Genomic DNA, 15,988 nt, shown 5'->3' on the forward strand with positions numbered 1-15,988 from the left:
CCTATGCATATGCAAGAGGCGGTCGTGTCACCAATTTGCTATTTTAATTTTTATGCGCGCCTCCATTAGCCGATGACCTCGTTCACGCGACATATCTCGCACGCTCCTCTGATTAAAGTGGATTATCGCGTTCATATTCTCGCGATTCATCCAACTCACTCTATTATTCCACGCGTTAACATTGTAATTCTTCTATTCTCTCTCTCGAGAAACGAAGTTCTTCAATATCTACCAGATGCGAAATTGAAATTTTCCCCCGTCGCACTTTCGATTTTTCCATACGTACATGTAAAAAGAAAATGTACAAAGTTGTTCACGAGCATTACTAGCGGAGCACGGCTAGAATGTAACAGAAGTTTACGGTCACCGGAAGTTCATGCTTATTCACTGAGCACCGAAAGGGCGACCGGGTATAATTTACGTATAAATTAAGCGGAATGAATCAACGGCAGACGATTAATCGCAATGGCTTGCCCGTGATAATAACAATGCCCGGCTTGTTTACGAGCGGTAAACGAATATATTAGCTTTTTCATTATTCCGCCACGTGGACGTAGTACTGGGTGTCTATCGTGTCTACCTTTTACCCGCGCGATACCTGCCTTCTCCTGGCACAAAACAATCGCCTCTCGCCGTTTTTCCTTTTTCTCGTCTATTCCGTTCGCAACAACCGTTCACATTCGACGCACGACCGTCGAGAAAAAAAGAACAAAAACACATCCTCCTCTGTCGAACACACTTCGAGCAATGAGAAACAATTCGAAAACACGGTTTCTCACGGTTCGATTTCACGGGTGTTGTCGATGGTATACGCGTGTAATAAGGGTAGGAGGAATGATGGAGGAAAGGGGGGGGGGATCGTAGGAGGTAAACAGGCCGTGAAATTACCTTTTAAATATTAGATTATGATTAAATGTGTACCTACCTCCAAGGCAGTAAATGTTCACCAACTCCCTACCGAAAACATGAAGAGTTTGCCTCATAAAGCGAACGATGGGGGTGGTTTATGGTGGATGAGACTCGAACCACCCTCTCCAGGCTTAGTATCGTGATATCAATCAGCTCTCGGGATCAGATAAGATTCGTTGCTCAGGAACTGAGTGCTTTTCAAAACCTGGACGAGGCTTTTTTCGTATCCTCTTCGTCTTCGTGCAACGTAGGAGGGGGCTCTAGCTACCTCGTTGTGTGTTCCTCTCGCAAAATGGCAACTGTAGATCGATTCTTTTCTCGTTAAACGATCCTGCATCCTCGTGTGGAAAAATCGTGTTCTTCTTAAATATAATATAAACCGTACACGAGTGGAAGTGAGACCGGAAACCAAAAAAGAAAAAGTGACGGATTCACGTAAATAACGATAAGAAGGGGGTATTCAAAGTCCAGGTTCTTATAATCGTCATCAGGTGCAAGATAAAAGCGACAATGTCGACTTTTGTCCGTGGCTAATTGGCATCGTTAATTCATCGTGCATCATAAACGCTCGCGGTAGCACCTTTGGCAATAAATATCCTGACTCCCCCGTTAGAATTTAAAGGGCCCTTCACACGTGGGATTGTAGAAGACCAGGCAGTAAAGGCGAGCATGATGGGCAGGTGTTTATATCCGGCCGGTGCCTGAATACGTGTGCATACATATGCATACATATGCATAAAAAGAACGATGCCCACTGGTCATTCTACACCCACGCTCTACATCTCTCTCTCTTCAACCCTTCTATCTTTCTCTCTCTTTCTCTTTCTCTGTTACGAACGCTTGTCGAAAACCTTCCGTCGCCATAAGCATATGCATTGCTCACTTAGCAAGATTGATATAGCCCGATATATATCTGCTGTGTCGACGATAAACGTGTACAGTTGGACGACGTATAATACATACGTACACATTTTCACCAGCGTGTGTGTATGCGTGCGTGTAAGCGCGTGGGTGAATTCGTGTGCTCGAGCGTGCGTGTGCATCCGCAATTACGCGCAAGACGGAATACAACGCGAAGGATAATTAATGCAAACGAGGTCGAGCCGGGGAAATTTTCGGTTCGTCTGAAGGAGAGTGGGGTACCTTGCTGCGAAGGTGAGAAGTGGAATGCTCGAAAAAGAAGAAAAAAGTAAACGAGAGAGAAGGAGAGATGAAAAATAAAAAGGCGTAGACGTGAGAGAGTGTGGCGTAGTTGTACGCAACGTGTACACACGCACACGCACCGTATATACAAGGAGGAAATATTTACGGGGCCAGGCACGGGCTCTCATAATGCGCGCGCCCTCGAGATAAGGAAATTATTCGCGGACAAGTTGCTACGGGCATGTTAAGGAGACGATATCGATCTGACTGGCGGCGGTTGTAGCAGAAAAATATCCTTTCGCGTTCGCTACCTGCCAGTTCGGCTTCGTGATTGTCTATCTGAGAGAGTAAGGGCGCACTGTGCATCTGTTAAACGCGTTTTATTTTCGAGGCCCTTGTTTTCCAGCCACTCTCTCTCTCTCTCTCTGTTCCCCACACACTCGGCTCTGTAACGCTTATTCCGTGAGCGGCGCGCGTGAATCAACGTGTATTTCGCGGTGTTTAAGCAACAGAATTTATTTAACAGAGTTTTGCGGAAAGTGGGCTATCACGGGAAACAATTCATTTTTTTATAGGAATAAGATGTACGGAATTGTTTTTTATTAATGGCCAGGTATCCGAGGATTTTTAAGTAGCTGATTTTCGCCAGGGGAGCTCTAGGAGCACTTTGCATCCTTCTCGTGAATTATTCATCGCCAATTATAGACTTTTTAATTCTTCAGGTGAATAATTAACAATGTGGAAATTACGTGTCGGATAGAACTCAAATTGTAGACACGAGACTGCTTATCAGCGTAAGCAGTTCATTTACAAAAATGGTTTTCTCGTTGCTTATTACTTTCAACCTTTTCCTCTATCGAAGGATATACAAATCAGAGAGATCTGTTGCTTTTTCCGCCGGTAAATCGTTCTAAACTCAATAATTCACACGCACGATTCGTTTGACTTCCTGCTTGTCCTATAAAATATGCAGTTTCACCTGGTTTCTCCTCTAGTGTCTTCAAATATAGCCTGTGTCGATGTTGCGTTCTATAGTCTCCCGACAAAAATGCATCCGATCGATTTCAAGTATTTTCGGGCAATCGTCGATGCGTTGTTAATTAAAAAAAGCGTACAAGTTGATGGAGTACGAGAAATTTCCCTCACCTATGTGTCCCTCCTTTCGGTATTGGCCAACAAGTAGCTTTCACTACTCGAGCCCCCATGTCAGCGTCCCGTTTAACGGCAACGAGAACTTGGAAGTCTCCGGGGAGAGTTTGCCGACTAAAACCAACCCCTACTGACGATTCGAGGGGTTGTGCCACAATACAAGCAATAACACGTACCACCCTCCGCCCCTCCCCTCCTCTTCTTTACGACGTCGTCCCCGGGTTGCACGCACCCTCTCTTACCTTAATCGACGAAGGATGATTTGGTCTTAAATAAACTTCTCACCTCCATCGACGCACACCGCGTCCCACTGGCTCCTCGTACTTCGACCCTACCAATAGTTTATCACATAAATCGTCGAGTGGTCACTTTGATTATGGCCTCACCTCCTCCCCACGTTTTTTTTCCTCTCTTTCTTCTCTTTCTTCATCCACTTCCTTCTTCCTCGTCAGCCCTCGTCTCCAATTTCGAATTGAATTCGATTACAGAGCGGAGACCGACAGATTCTACGGGCATCACGCTTTATTGCTGGCAGCTGACGTCGTTATTCCTCCTCCAGTTGAGAGAATTACTAAGAATGATCAGCGGGTCGACTTGAGAGGAGGGAAATTTGGAGGACATTAATTTTCGAGAATTTGAATAGTTACCGATTTCGACGAAACTTTCGACGAAAAAATATTCGACACGTATTTTTGCTTATCAAAAATCGTCCACGTTGAAAATCATCCTCAAAGTTGTGGGAGTAAATATATTCGATCTATAGTATCTCGAGAACTATTAAAGATAAAGGCATAGTGTAAATTAGCAAATTTTGTATTTTCGAACGAGGAATTTGACTGGGTAAACAGTCACTCTTAAAATTCCGCAAATTTTATTCACTAAAAAAAAAAAAGCAAGAGGATCGGAGAATTCCTTAATTATTTAATCCCGAACGTCTCGAAGTCTGAAACTGGTTTCACCAAGCGTACCGCAGAAAATTAATCCGTCAGAGGTTCTTGCACGAAGGAATTAGAGCGATCTCGAGGTCCCGTGTGCACACCTTTGCGGCGAGGCGCAGCAAAGACGGTAGAGTGTATAGTAGGCGAACAAAGGATCGATCGAAAGACGAGCGTTGCGGTACGAGGCGAGACGGTATTATTCATCAGCGAGCGGAAACGCTTGGAAGGTAGTAGACCGACATCCGGCCACGTGTCCCTCGTCAGATGGACCAATGAGATCGACGAGACGGAGGAAAGAGACCAATCTCGTGGACGATCGAGTTGAAGGTCCAGACGAAGCGTCGGCACGCGCCAGGACGATGGAATTATTCAAATGGGATTCACGAAACGGGCCAGCTGCTGCTTTCGTGCTGCATCAGAAAAATTGGGGGAGTGGGCCGTATGAACGACACATTTTTTTCTGTCGTACAACTATCCTTCTCTCCTTCTTCGTTCCGTTTCCCCTTCAGCTTCTCGTTTCCTCTATTATGCCGTGCAGATTTTTAAGTGGAAGGGAGTCAACTCTTTACCCTTTCGTTGGTGAATTATTTTATGCGAGAATTAATTGGAAAGATTGGAGAGAACGAAGGAGATTCCGTGGAGGAATTAATTTTATTTGTGGGGCAGATGTGTGCACGAAAGACGATCTTTAACGAAAGAATTTCATCTCGTTTAGATCTGATTTATTTCTTTTTAGAAATTATAATAAAACAAATTGAAAGTGAATTATCCAAGATGAAGGATCTTTGCCTCCCCGATTGCTTTCCAATTTTCATGAAGTCACGCATGGAAAGCACTTTTCATTCCGACTTACAGAAACGAGAATCCTCCTTCCACCATCCTTGATCCCGAAGAGGAAGCGAAGAAAAGCCAAGGATCGTTCTCGCGAGTAAATATAACAGACCGTTCGATGCTGGTGTGTCTTTTCCAATTTTTCTGAGTAAACCATTTCCGCGGTTAGGGAGTTTCACCCCCTCTGGCGTTCTCCATCGTGTTTGAACGATTCGAAAAGAGGAGAGGGAGAGAGAGGTCGTGAAGAGACAGGAGAGGGCAGAAAACGAATTGCGACATTTAATGCGTAATATCCTATATAATCTTGTATGAAAAGCCTCGCGCTATGGTTCACGGTAGAATAAAGAGCAGAGAGGAAGAGAAAGAGAGGGTGGTTTCTCGAGGGTGGCCAAGAGACGGTTAAAGGCATTGAGCCGTCCAAGCCACTCGCGAGAATTCTGAGCTCTCTGCTTCTGCGTCCGCCGCTAGAAACCCCCGGGGGTTGGGGGTGGCAGATGGCAGCCGTCGGACTAGTTCTTTCCAACACTTTAACCCGTCAGAATCGGTAGACACTTAACCCCTAAAAGGGGATACGTGCGATCAACGATCGTAACGGAACGTCTTTCGCACGTTTTCCACTGTCCAACTCATCCTTTCTTCAATTATCAATCTCCTTCGAGATAGTATTTTATCGAAACTTGTAACATTTCCATCCGAAGACGTTCTCTAACTTAGCAGTCACGTAAAGTAAAGTAGGATATCTCCGTAATTATCGAGTAGATTTCTACGAAAAAATTCAGGTACCCTGATAAAATATACGCGAACAGGTGTGCAAACTTTGGAATAGATAGCTCGAATACTTCGTGGGACGCATACGAGCACTCGATCAAAAATTGATAAACGACGAATTCTTAACAAAATAATTCAGCCACTTAAACGAAGATATCCTGTATCGTGGTAACAATAGGGACGAATTTCCGTTGCACGCATTGCAATTCAGTGGAACATTCGATCAAGTTCGGAAACGATGGTAGAAGTTGATAATTTGTTGGTAGTCGGGTAAAGGGACGAAGGATAGAACGGTGGGACGAGTGATTGAGACACGCCGTAAGACAGGTTGAATCGAAGCTACTCCAATCGCGGGAAGGTCTCAGTAATCGATTCGAGTAGCGAGGAAGTGCGGTTTCGAGAGGGGCTTCGAATGGCGGCTCGCCCAGGCCGGGAGTGTGTGTTGTTGGCGGATTTGACGTGCTTATCAATGGATCACAGATGTAATAGGCTGCACGCACCCCAAATCGAGCACATAACTGATATCTGATAAGGAACCAATAGCCGTGACGGGATTTGCGTGTGACTATTCATGCTCTATCCACTCCTCCCACGAGCTTTGCTCGCCCAGCTTGCTCGTTCGTGCCGTAGGAAATTTATTTCGCGATTTCGAGAAACACGGCATAGGACGGTGAACTTCTGCCAGGTAGAACAATATCCTCGGGAAAATGCGAGAAACGCGCCATCATGTTTCGTCTAGCCCCCGTAGCGCTGTTACGTTCACGATTTTGTCAAGGAACTACACCGTGCACTCTGCATTCGTTTCATTCTTCAACGATCAAATGTTCCAAGGAACCTTTTCTTTGTCAACTTACTTTATTTCTTTCCGAATTTTTTTTATTTGCCTTGGTAATAACTTTTGACTTTTGACTAATCGTTTCATTAAGTAGCATAGGTGCACTGCTGTTCATAAGAATTAGGACAATATGACTTAAATTAAAGTTCTTCGTCAGATTTAACACCGCAGTGTCACAGATTTAATTTTTAATAATTTTGCGACGACAGTGTTTAGCTCCTAATGTAATACTTAAGGACAGGATTGTACAGGGTGAATGACAATTTTTCATTCTCTAGTTCCACAAAGATCCATACTGAAAGAAATTCAAACGTATAATTTTCCAAAGCTAAGACAAAGATATCGAAAGCAAGAATCAGTGGCTTGAAATAAAGGGTGTTTGGTCGAATGGTTTGGCGTCTCGAAAGAAGGCGTTCTCCGTCATCCGGCGTTCCGTTTCCGTGAAAAGAAAATACGACACCGCGTAGGTTGATCATTTTAAAGGTGAACTATAGACTCGTCATCCGGAGGCGGCCGGGCACGCGCCAACTCAAGGAGATCCCTCATTCACCATCCGATGATTCTTCAAGACTTGGATAAGTATGTCGTACGAGGCAAATGGCACGCAAGACTTCCGGTGCCACCCCTATCCAACGTTTGCAGTATCCCCTGCTGGTGTCGAGTTTGGTCCATTCTTCCTTTCGAGAATCGTGATCGCGATTGAATAGCGCGAGCGGAAGCGGCGGAAGGGCGCTCGCAGACGTACAAGCCAACGTACACGCGGCATGCCTCACGAGAAACCTCTTTTGTTAATGTACATTGTTTAGAGCAGTGGGAGGAGTCGTCTGGGAATAAGAACGGCCAAACGGTCCTCTGTGAGACTCGCAAAATTCAACTGCGATAAGAAATCCTTCTTACAGGCAGATTTCTGGCTAATTTCTCGATATTAAATCCTCTGGTATCCTAACTCTTTCGGGATTATTTTAACGTCGATCTGAGGGATCGAGATTTCGGAGCTCTTGCCATCTTCTTGTCAGACTTCTGCAATCTTTCAACAAATCTGTACACTTCAGAGTCAGACTAAAAGTCAGTAACTCCATTTTCTGCAATTTTTTAAAATTCAGTTACATATATAAGGCATAAATAAGCATATTTTACGATGGTCAAAAATTAGCGAAACAAGTCAATAAGAAATCATACTTTAATTAATAAATATTATTTTTACTAAAATTATCATTGCCGTAAAATTACAACAAAGGACTTGGACCAGTCGTCCTCTCAGATCCAGAAATTCTTCTCTAATTGGAAATTAAATTATATGAAAGAATTCGTGGTTCCACGTGGAAGTAGTGGTAATTTCTTCTCAAGTCGTACAAAAACGATTTAATTCCCTGTATAATTGTTGAAGAAACCCTCGGAAGAATGAATGTACGTTTGCAAGCCAGAGGAAGTGGAGCGATCATAGCCTGAAGCGAGTCGATAATAATTTGATTTCCAGCATTGTGAGAGTGAACGATTCCCATCGCGTTCGGTGGAGTTTCTCGACAAAACGAGCTCAACGCAAACAGGCCTGTGGGGTGGCTGAATGGGCCGCGAAGTGACAATGGCGGTACCAATTGTTTTCCTGACTTTTATCCCACTTATTATTCCGTGAGACTATTATGATCGTCGTTGGCGATCGTCATTATGTTTGACGAAGGCCGGTGATCTCAAGTTACGCGGCCATTGTCAGCGGGGAGCAGCAACGACGCCGAAATATGCGAAATGAACGCGCACAGACGGCGGAGTCGACGGAGCCCGCTGAGGCGATCCTCGACTCGTGTAGTCCTACGGCACGTGTGCCCTCTTACATTTAATTTACCGACTCTTTTCTTCTTGTTCCTCGATAAACCAACTATTATGGAACCATTACGATTAACAATTAACCCTGAAAATTCGTTTACCAACCTAAACTCTCTCCAACACTCAGGATCGGTCCTTGCAAATTGTACAAAGAATTGTACAGCGAATAGTTGGGCAATTTTTTAACCAACTTTTTCCTAAATTTCCCTACGAATTCACAGAACAACCCATTGTAATTTTGGTAGCGAAAACAACTTCGAGAATTCGCGATGAGATTTGAACAGAAACAACTTGTACAGTCGAAGTAAGGAAAAAAATGTTGTGGAAGGTAGAAAAAAACGAGGGAAATTGAAGAGCAGGCTTAAGGGCAGGAACGAAAAGGACGAATCGGTGATAACGAGGTGTTCCAACCGGGAGTTGAAACGCCACGGGGCGAGGGGTAACAAACCCCCGTAGACTGCGCAGCTGTGAACCCCCCGCCAACTCAGCTCGACTCGACGATACGTCGAACTACGTGAATTCGAGATGCATCGAGCCCAGCGGGACTCGTTGCCATTTTGGAAAGCCGCCTGTATTCATACGGCCACGCACGTGGGCACCGATTTTTTCTCCTCGTTTTCTCTTTTTTTTTTTTCCTTCTCTTCTTCGACCCTTGCACGCTTGCTCATACGCAGGGCTCTTTGGAATCACTTCGTTTTCGTTTTAAACAATGCCGCTATTGTACCGTCTCTCCGTTTTTTTCCCAGCGAAATTCCACGTGTCTGTGAAACAAATCTTCGAAAATTAATATACGTATATCGTACGTACAAACAAAATATACGGTGTTCCCTTGAGAATCGTTCGTGCAATTTCTAACCGAATTTCGAAACGCGGAACACGATTAATTTTCACATGTGGCGTGGAAGTACCGTGTATATCTCCAAGTTCAACTGTAAAGAGAAAGTTTGGCGGTAAATGAAGATAGAGAGAGGGGCACGATGCACGAAAAGCAATTTTCAAGTATTATCGAGACATGTCGTTTTAGAGAAACACATTCGGCGGTAACGTTGTTCGACAACGATAAAATTAAAGTTGGCGCGATACAGCCGCCAAACTTCCTTAAAATTAAGCCGTTCTCCAACCTTCCACCCTTCGCCACCTCTTTCCTGTGCACGATTCGAGAGCAGTCGAGGAGCAAAGTAAACGGCGCACAACTGAGCGACTTAATTCAGAATACACCGCGGTGGAATATACATAGCACCGTTCCCTCCCTCGTCCCTTCCTTTACTCGCAATTTATTCCTCCTCGCCTCTCTTCGCCTCTGCCACCACCACTCTCCAATTAACTTTAAATCACCCTCTCCGCGAGTCCTCCTCATAACGCGAAACTTCGAAATCAGGAGTCATGGTGCGCGTTTAAATTCCCGGAAAAAAAGCACCAGATCGTTTTCATTCCCGACCCTCGCTCTCCAGCCTTGCACACAATTACAACTCGAGTTCCAAACGGTTTGCCGTCCCTCCAAACGGAATAAACAATTTTTCCACAATTTCGACTCGAGCCCCGTGCATCTCTAATCCGGAATTTTGTTAACGTTCTTCTCTCGCTCTGGATTTTTTTTTTTAGAGAGCACGGAATATATTTCGAGCGACCGACGAATTTGTGGATTTGTACCTTTCGTGTTTGAAAAAGGAGCACCTTGTTGTCGAGGTATCTCGAAGTTTTTGCAAATAAATTAGCTCAATTATGTTAGAGCACGTGATTTTTTGCATACAATACAAATATCGACTTTGATTTACAAAATAGCGTTCGAATTTTTCCATTTGTTATTTGAATTTCCCGCTCTCTACACCTTTCTCTTTATCTGCATTTTTTACAACATTTTCCTCATATTTTCTGTAAATAGTTGTACTTTCATAATTCCACGAGACTCGTAGAACGATCTCTTCTCAAAATTCGACCATTTCAGAAATCTCACGCGCCCACGTAATAAATGTCTTACCACGTCCACTTTCGTGCCCGTGGCAGTTGGAAATTAGAGAGGGACGGCGGTGATCGTGGAAAAAAATTTCGCTGAGAAAGCGTAGGGACCCCTTAGACCGATTATAAGCCGGCTAATTTTCGAATCGGCTTACGGGTACGCGACGGTCGGTTGAACGGGACAGAAAGGGCGGGTTTGTGGCCGAGTTATGGGACAGAGGATAACCAAGTGGGTGTGTATTGTGCCTGCTGTCATCCTCAGTCGAGCTTTCGTTACCCCAAATGCTAATTATATGTCAACCGTTCACGCGCCATATCACGGAAGCCCGAGTGTCAGGGATGGAACAATGAGGGTGGCTCTGGCTAATGGGCCTCCTCCAACACCAAAGACGTCGAGCGGACCTTGAGACGCTCTAATAAAAATTACACGGCGTCTGGCACAGCTCTCTCTCGCGAGAACTGCGTCATTTCTCTTCTGTCTTGCTACCTTGCAACGGTGAAAACAGCTGTTAATTTTCGAAATAGAAAATGGTCGTTTTCTATTCTACCTTAGAATTAAAGGCGTAGAATTAAAAGCACTCGCGACACGATTTTGCACACGCTATCTTCTTACGATGAAGCAGCGATTGTTGAGAAAGTTAAGCAATAAGATTCGATTCGAGCTAGCTTATTTCCTTATCGCCCACTTAAGGGAAAAGAGCGATAGCCGTGTGACCTCATGAACAGAGTATTATTCGCAGAAGGAGCCGCTGATTGATGCACTCTGTACACGCAAAACTCCTATCCGCCCACCACTCGACCCTTCCTCGTTTGGAATGTTCATATTGGGGAGGCCCGTTGATTCGAATCATCCTTGCCGAATATTTCGGGGTTGGCCGGGTTTTATCTTGATGGATACGTGTCAACCTGTAGTTTTAATGGTGTATTAGGAGGTACAGTTGGTGGGAAAGATAAAGCAAGGCTGTGGAATCGGTTAGGTGTCAAAGTACACGAATAGTTCCTTTATTGAAGTCTATTTAAAAAAATTCTCTGCGCCCTAATACTTAACAAAGAGAAACTTTACACGACGTAACGTTTAACTCTTTCGTGACTATAGAAGAACGCGTATGTTCCACTCGAGTATTCCAACAAGAATTGGAATCTCATTAGAGATGATAAACAAGAAAATCTCGAAATAAATAGTTGGGCCACGAAAGGGATAATTTACGACCTCGCTATACCTATCGATTCCATCAACTGTGGATAGAATAACTTCTCGGAATACTTCTTAACCCACTTGGAGGTTAGCTGTGAGAGGCAAATAGACAAGTTATATCTAAAAATTTCTATACAATTCTTTCTTGAAGCACGGTTACAGCTAAAGGGTTCGAACCCTCGATCAAAGAACAACGATTCCGACAACCAAGAAGTAATTGGAATAAGAAAATGAAAGGTCGATCGTTGATGGGGTAGGAGATAATTAATGGGTCGACAAAGGGACGGGTAAATTTGCAAAGCCATTTCAAGTTCCTTCGAGCTCCTTCAACTTTCTTCGGGTTCCAGCGATCCCAACCGACGTCGTCTAATAGTTTACCAGGGGATGATTGAATTCTTCGGACCATTTGTAACCGCATCGGTAAACTTTGTACATTTTAACGCCGATCTCACCTGGCAAGGGGGTTCGGTAATCGTCGAGTGGCATCGAAAAATACCCCCGTCAATATCTACAACTCTAACAAAACGACAAATATATCCTGATCGATCTGAGAAAAATTCAAAAAGTTCGAGAACCAAGATGAAAATGAAATTGTACGTCTGTCAACATAGGGTGACTCGTAAAAAAATGTTTCTGTCCTATAAATTTCGGGTAAATCGATCCCGATCGAGCATAAAAGAAAACAAAATGGTCCCTGAGTGTGGGTCGGCCATGCTCGAACCGCGATTGAGGCAAATTGGCAGAATTGTCGGCAGCCGCAAGGAGCAATACTGATTACCTCGACCGCTCGTTAAGTACTGTAACAATACTGGCCCCCACCACATCCCCAACGACTCTCCCCTCCCCTGTCACTTTTCCGGGGGTGATAGACCCGTTGGCCAATCGTGTCGCCTCGATCCCCACCATTTCACCCCACTAGTTTTGCCTCTTCTTCTCGTGGCCCGGTTCAACTGCGACGGCTTACAAAACGGCGAGCGATGATAAGCGCGGAAGAGAGAGAGAGAGAGAGAGAGCGATCGAGAGAGCGAGAGAAGGAGAGACGGATACAACGACGTTGAAACCACCACATCATACGTTAGACAAAGACGAAGAGAGAGAGCGAGAGAGAGAGAGAAGGAGAGACGGATACAACGACGTTGAAACCACCACATCATACGTTAGACAAAGACGAAGCTCGAGTGACACGTTCAGTGTGAAAGAGAGAGACGCGTATTTGAATCGTAAAAGAGAAAACGTGGTGCAAAGGAAACGAAGAAGAAGAAGAGAGGAGTAGGAGGAGGAAGAGTGGCAAGAGGGAAATGTAACGCAAAGGGCGAGAAGGGGAGTGAAAAAGACAAGCGTGATAAAGGCGGTGAGGGAAAAGTGCAAAGTAGGCGGGAGAGACAGTTGGTGGAAGAAACTTGTTCATTAAGAAAGAGAAAGCTAAGAGGAAGAAAGAAGAAAAAAGAAGCTTGTAAAAGAGACTTAGAGAAAGAAAGACGGTCAGAGTGTAGAATGTTGTAGTTGAGGAGGGTTGCTTGTTCGAAGCTTACGTTTTTTGGGGACCACTCGAAGGCACATAATCATATCCTTTGTCATTTTTTCGACGACAGTTGCGCGGCTTCCATGACGATGAACGTCGACGTCTACGCTTATTCTATAGGTCATAGGGGCGTTACGGGGGTGCGCGACGAGATCGTTTCCCTTCTCGAGTCCTCGCTTCTCACACCAGGCTTGCTTTTCCGCTCCTTGTTCCCTGGTTATTAGGGCTGCCTTTCGACGTGGGACAATCGAAAGGTACCGGCTAATGGGCGGAGCTTTTGGGCAGGACCACTGCGTCATATTCCACCCTGTCGACCAGAGGGGTGGTTCGGTATTTCCATCGTTTCTGGAAGCATGCATTTTTCATCGTGGTTAAACAGACACCGTCGCTCTTCGACATTTCATATCTCTCGCTGTTGGTTATATGGAATTTTTTATAGTTGAAAATTTCTAATTTATAGATGAATTTTCATCCTTTTTTCGTTTTTTCTCGGAGAGACAGAGATGAATGTAAGTTATTCGGTGTGGTGGTTCGTTTTTAGTGGTAGAGGATCGTGGAACGTAGGGAACGAGTGTTTTACGAAGCCACCAGCCAGCAGTCCTATCCAATTCCAACCGTCATTCCAAGTCCAAACATAACGCCATTCTACGGAGCAAACATTTCTACTTTTCGACGTGCAAACCTTCCGTGATACCTCGGGGAAGCTTGCTCTTCAACTGTGCTGACCATTTCGCGACTCATTCAGACCCGCCATTCATCCCCCTTTTCCATGTTGCACATGCTTAATGGCTACCTGTATATTCATGCTATTTTGCCCGCGAATCAACATTCAAATTGCGTATGCATACGTAATTAGATCGAACTATATTCTTACGAATCATTTCAGATCACGTGATTTTTTTTTATCGATCATTTTTTTTGTTTTTCTTTTTTAATTATTATCGAGAAGATTTTGATTTGAAAAACAGCGGGAAGAGAAATGTAAGTCGACGGTGTTTAGAGTTTAGGTTAGAGACGAAGTGCGAAATAGAGCATTTCTCCGTCGCCGTTCGACGTTTGCCAGCCCCCATCGTTCATTGCCGAGCAGTACTTTTTTTATGTCAACACGAGGGCCAATTGAGTGGATATAATAGCGGTACCACATGTTTCACTCGGATTCGCCGACATGTGGGTTCCGTTCTGCTCCCTATGTGTACGTACGCGCACTAAAACACTAACAGACTTCTGCGAAGGGAGGATCGCGGAGGCCACTAACGACGGTCCTCGAAGTCATCAAATTGATCGCCATGATTTGGCTACTCTCCCATTATGCGACCTCTACGGCCCTCGTGCACGTTGGCGCGCCGTGTTACCTATTTAACCTATCGATTTGATTACGATTGAAAGACATTTTCTTTATCTATTCTTCTCTATAATTGTTTAAAAATTTTTAACATTTTTCTTTTGTAATCGACGCAAGCTCAGCTTCTCGTGATATTTTTCCTCTCTCGAACGTTTTAATACCTACTCCATTAAATTCCTACTTTAACTATTTTTTCTTTTTTGTGCAAGGTGTTCTCGCTATTAGTTGTCAGAATTGTTCGTACCCTACCTCTTTCAATTTTTATAATTACTTAGCACGTTTCTCTGGAAATAGCCTCGAATTAAAACAATCCCCAGGACATTTATAAGCGCCATGAAATTAGCCGGACGATCGTAAATGGGCGGCGTTTAATACAAGGGTGGATTCGTTGTTGCCCACACCCGTCGCGTCTCCCCGCGGCATCGAGCGTGAAAACAAACCGACTATCTGTCCACTGATAAAACAAACTGATTCCCGGTATGTTTTCATTTCCAGGTCTCTACCATGCAACCGTTCTCCACCGGCAGCACAATGGCGACCGAATGGCCACCGACTAGCCTCCCGTCAGAAAGAGTTACCTCACCGGCACCCTGCAAGAACTTGACCTTCTCTATCGCGAAAATCATGGAACCGGACAAACGTCTCACCGAACGAAGCAACAATCAACAGACACCACCGCATCCTCCTCCGCCAAGTATTCCTTCCTTAACCTATTCGGCACACTTACAATCAGCCTTCAAGAAATACGTGCCAACGTTGAGGCATCCGAATCTACTGCAACCTTATTCCTTTCTCTATTATCATCCGAACTCGTTACTAAGCGCATTCCCGGCTCCGTCGCCCACCACTCCAACCGTACCACAAAATTCTCCACCTCCAGCCACCCTACAAAAGGCTTTCTCGAAGATGAGCCTGAACGCAATCTCAACGGAGGGTCAACGTGAGAAAAAGAGCCCCGGACCGCGAAATAGCGAGCTAAGCACGACCAATAAACAGAAAACCTTCACCTGCTCGGTTTGCGCAAAGGTGTTCAATGCTCACTACAACTTGACAAGACACATGCCGGTTCACACCGGCGCTAGGCCGTTCATATGCAAGATCTGCGGAAAGGGTTTTCGCCAGGCGAGCACTTTGTGCAGGCACAAGATCATCCATACGGAGTTGAAGCCGCACCAGTGTCCTACCTGCGGCAAAGCGTTCAACCGGAGCTCGACGTTGAACACCCACAGGCGTATCCACGCGAACTTCAAACCGTACGTCTGCGAGCACTGCAAGAAAGGGTTCCACCAGAAGGGGAATTACAAGAATCACAAGCTGACGCATAGCGGAGAAAAGGCGTACAAGTGTAACATCTGCAACAAGGCGTTCCATCAGATCTACAATCTGACGTTCCATATGCACACGCACAACGACAAGAAGCCATTCTCGTGTACGATCTGCGGCAAAGGGTTCTGCAGGAACTTCGATCTGAAGAAGCACATGAGGAAGCTTCACGACATCGGTTCACCGGTGATAAACGGCCTAGGTACTTCAGCACAGAGTCAGAATCAGCAGTCCGGTTACGCGTCTGTTCATCACG

At 44.9% G+C, this 15,988-nt stretch overlaps 1 protein-coding gene across 1 annotated transcript in view; it reads left to right on the forward strand.

The window, feature by feature from the left end:
* LOC108571213 (fez family zinc finger protein 2-like) overlaps window positions 1-15,987 on the forward strand; it is a gene marked incomplete at its 3' end in the record, with an annotated part of 24,461 nt that extends 8,474 nt beyond the window's left edge. The window contains exon 2 of the mRNA XM_017933211.1: window positions 14,905-15,987. Coding sequence (XP_017788700.1) covers window positions 14,905-15,987 — 1,083 coding nt within the window. The remainder of the gene's footprint in view (window positions 1-14,904) is intronic.
* Between the last annotated feature and the right edge of the window lies 1 nt (window position 15,988).

Source organism: Habropoda laboriosa, unplaced genomic scaffold (genome assembly GCF_001263275.1).
Source record: "Habropoda laboriosa isolate 0110345459 unplaced genomic scaffold, ASM126327v1 scaffold57, whole genome shotgun sequence".
Classification (NCBI taxonomy): Eukaryota; Metazoa; Arthropoda; class Insecta; order Hymenoptera; family Apidae; genus Habropoda; species Habropoda laboriosa.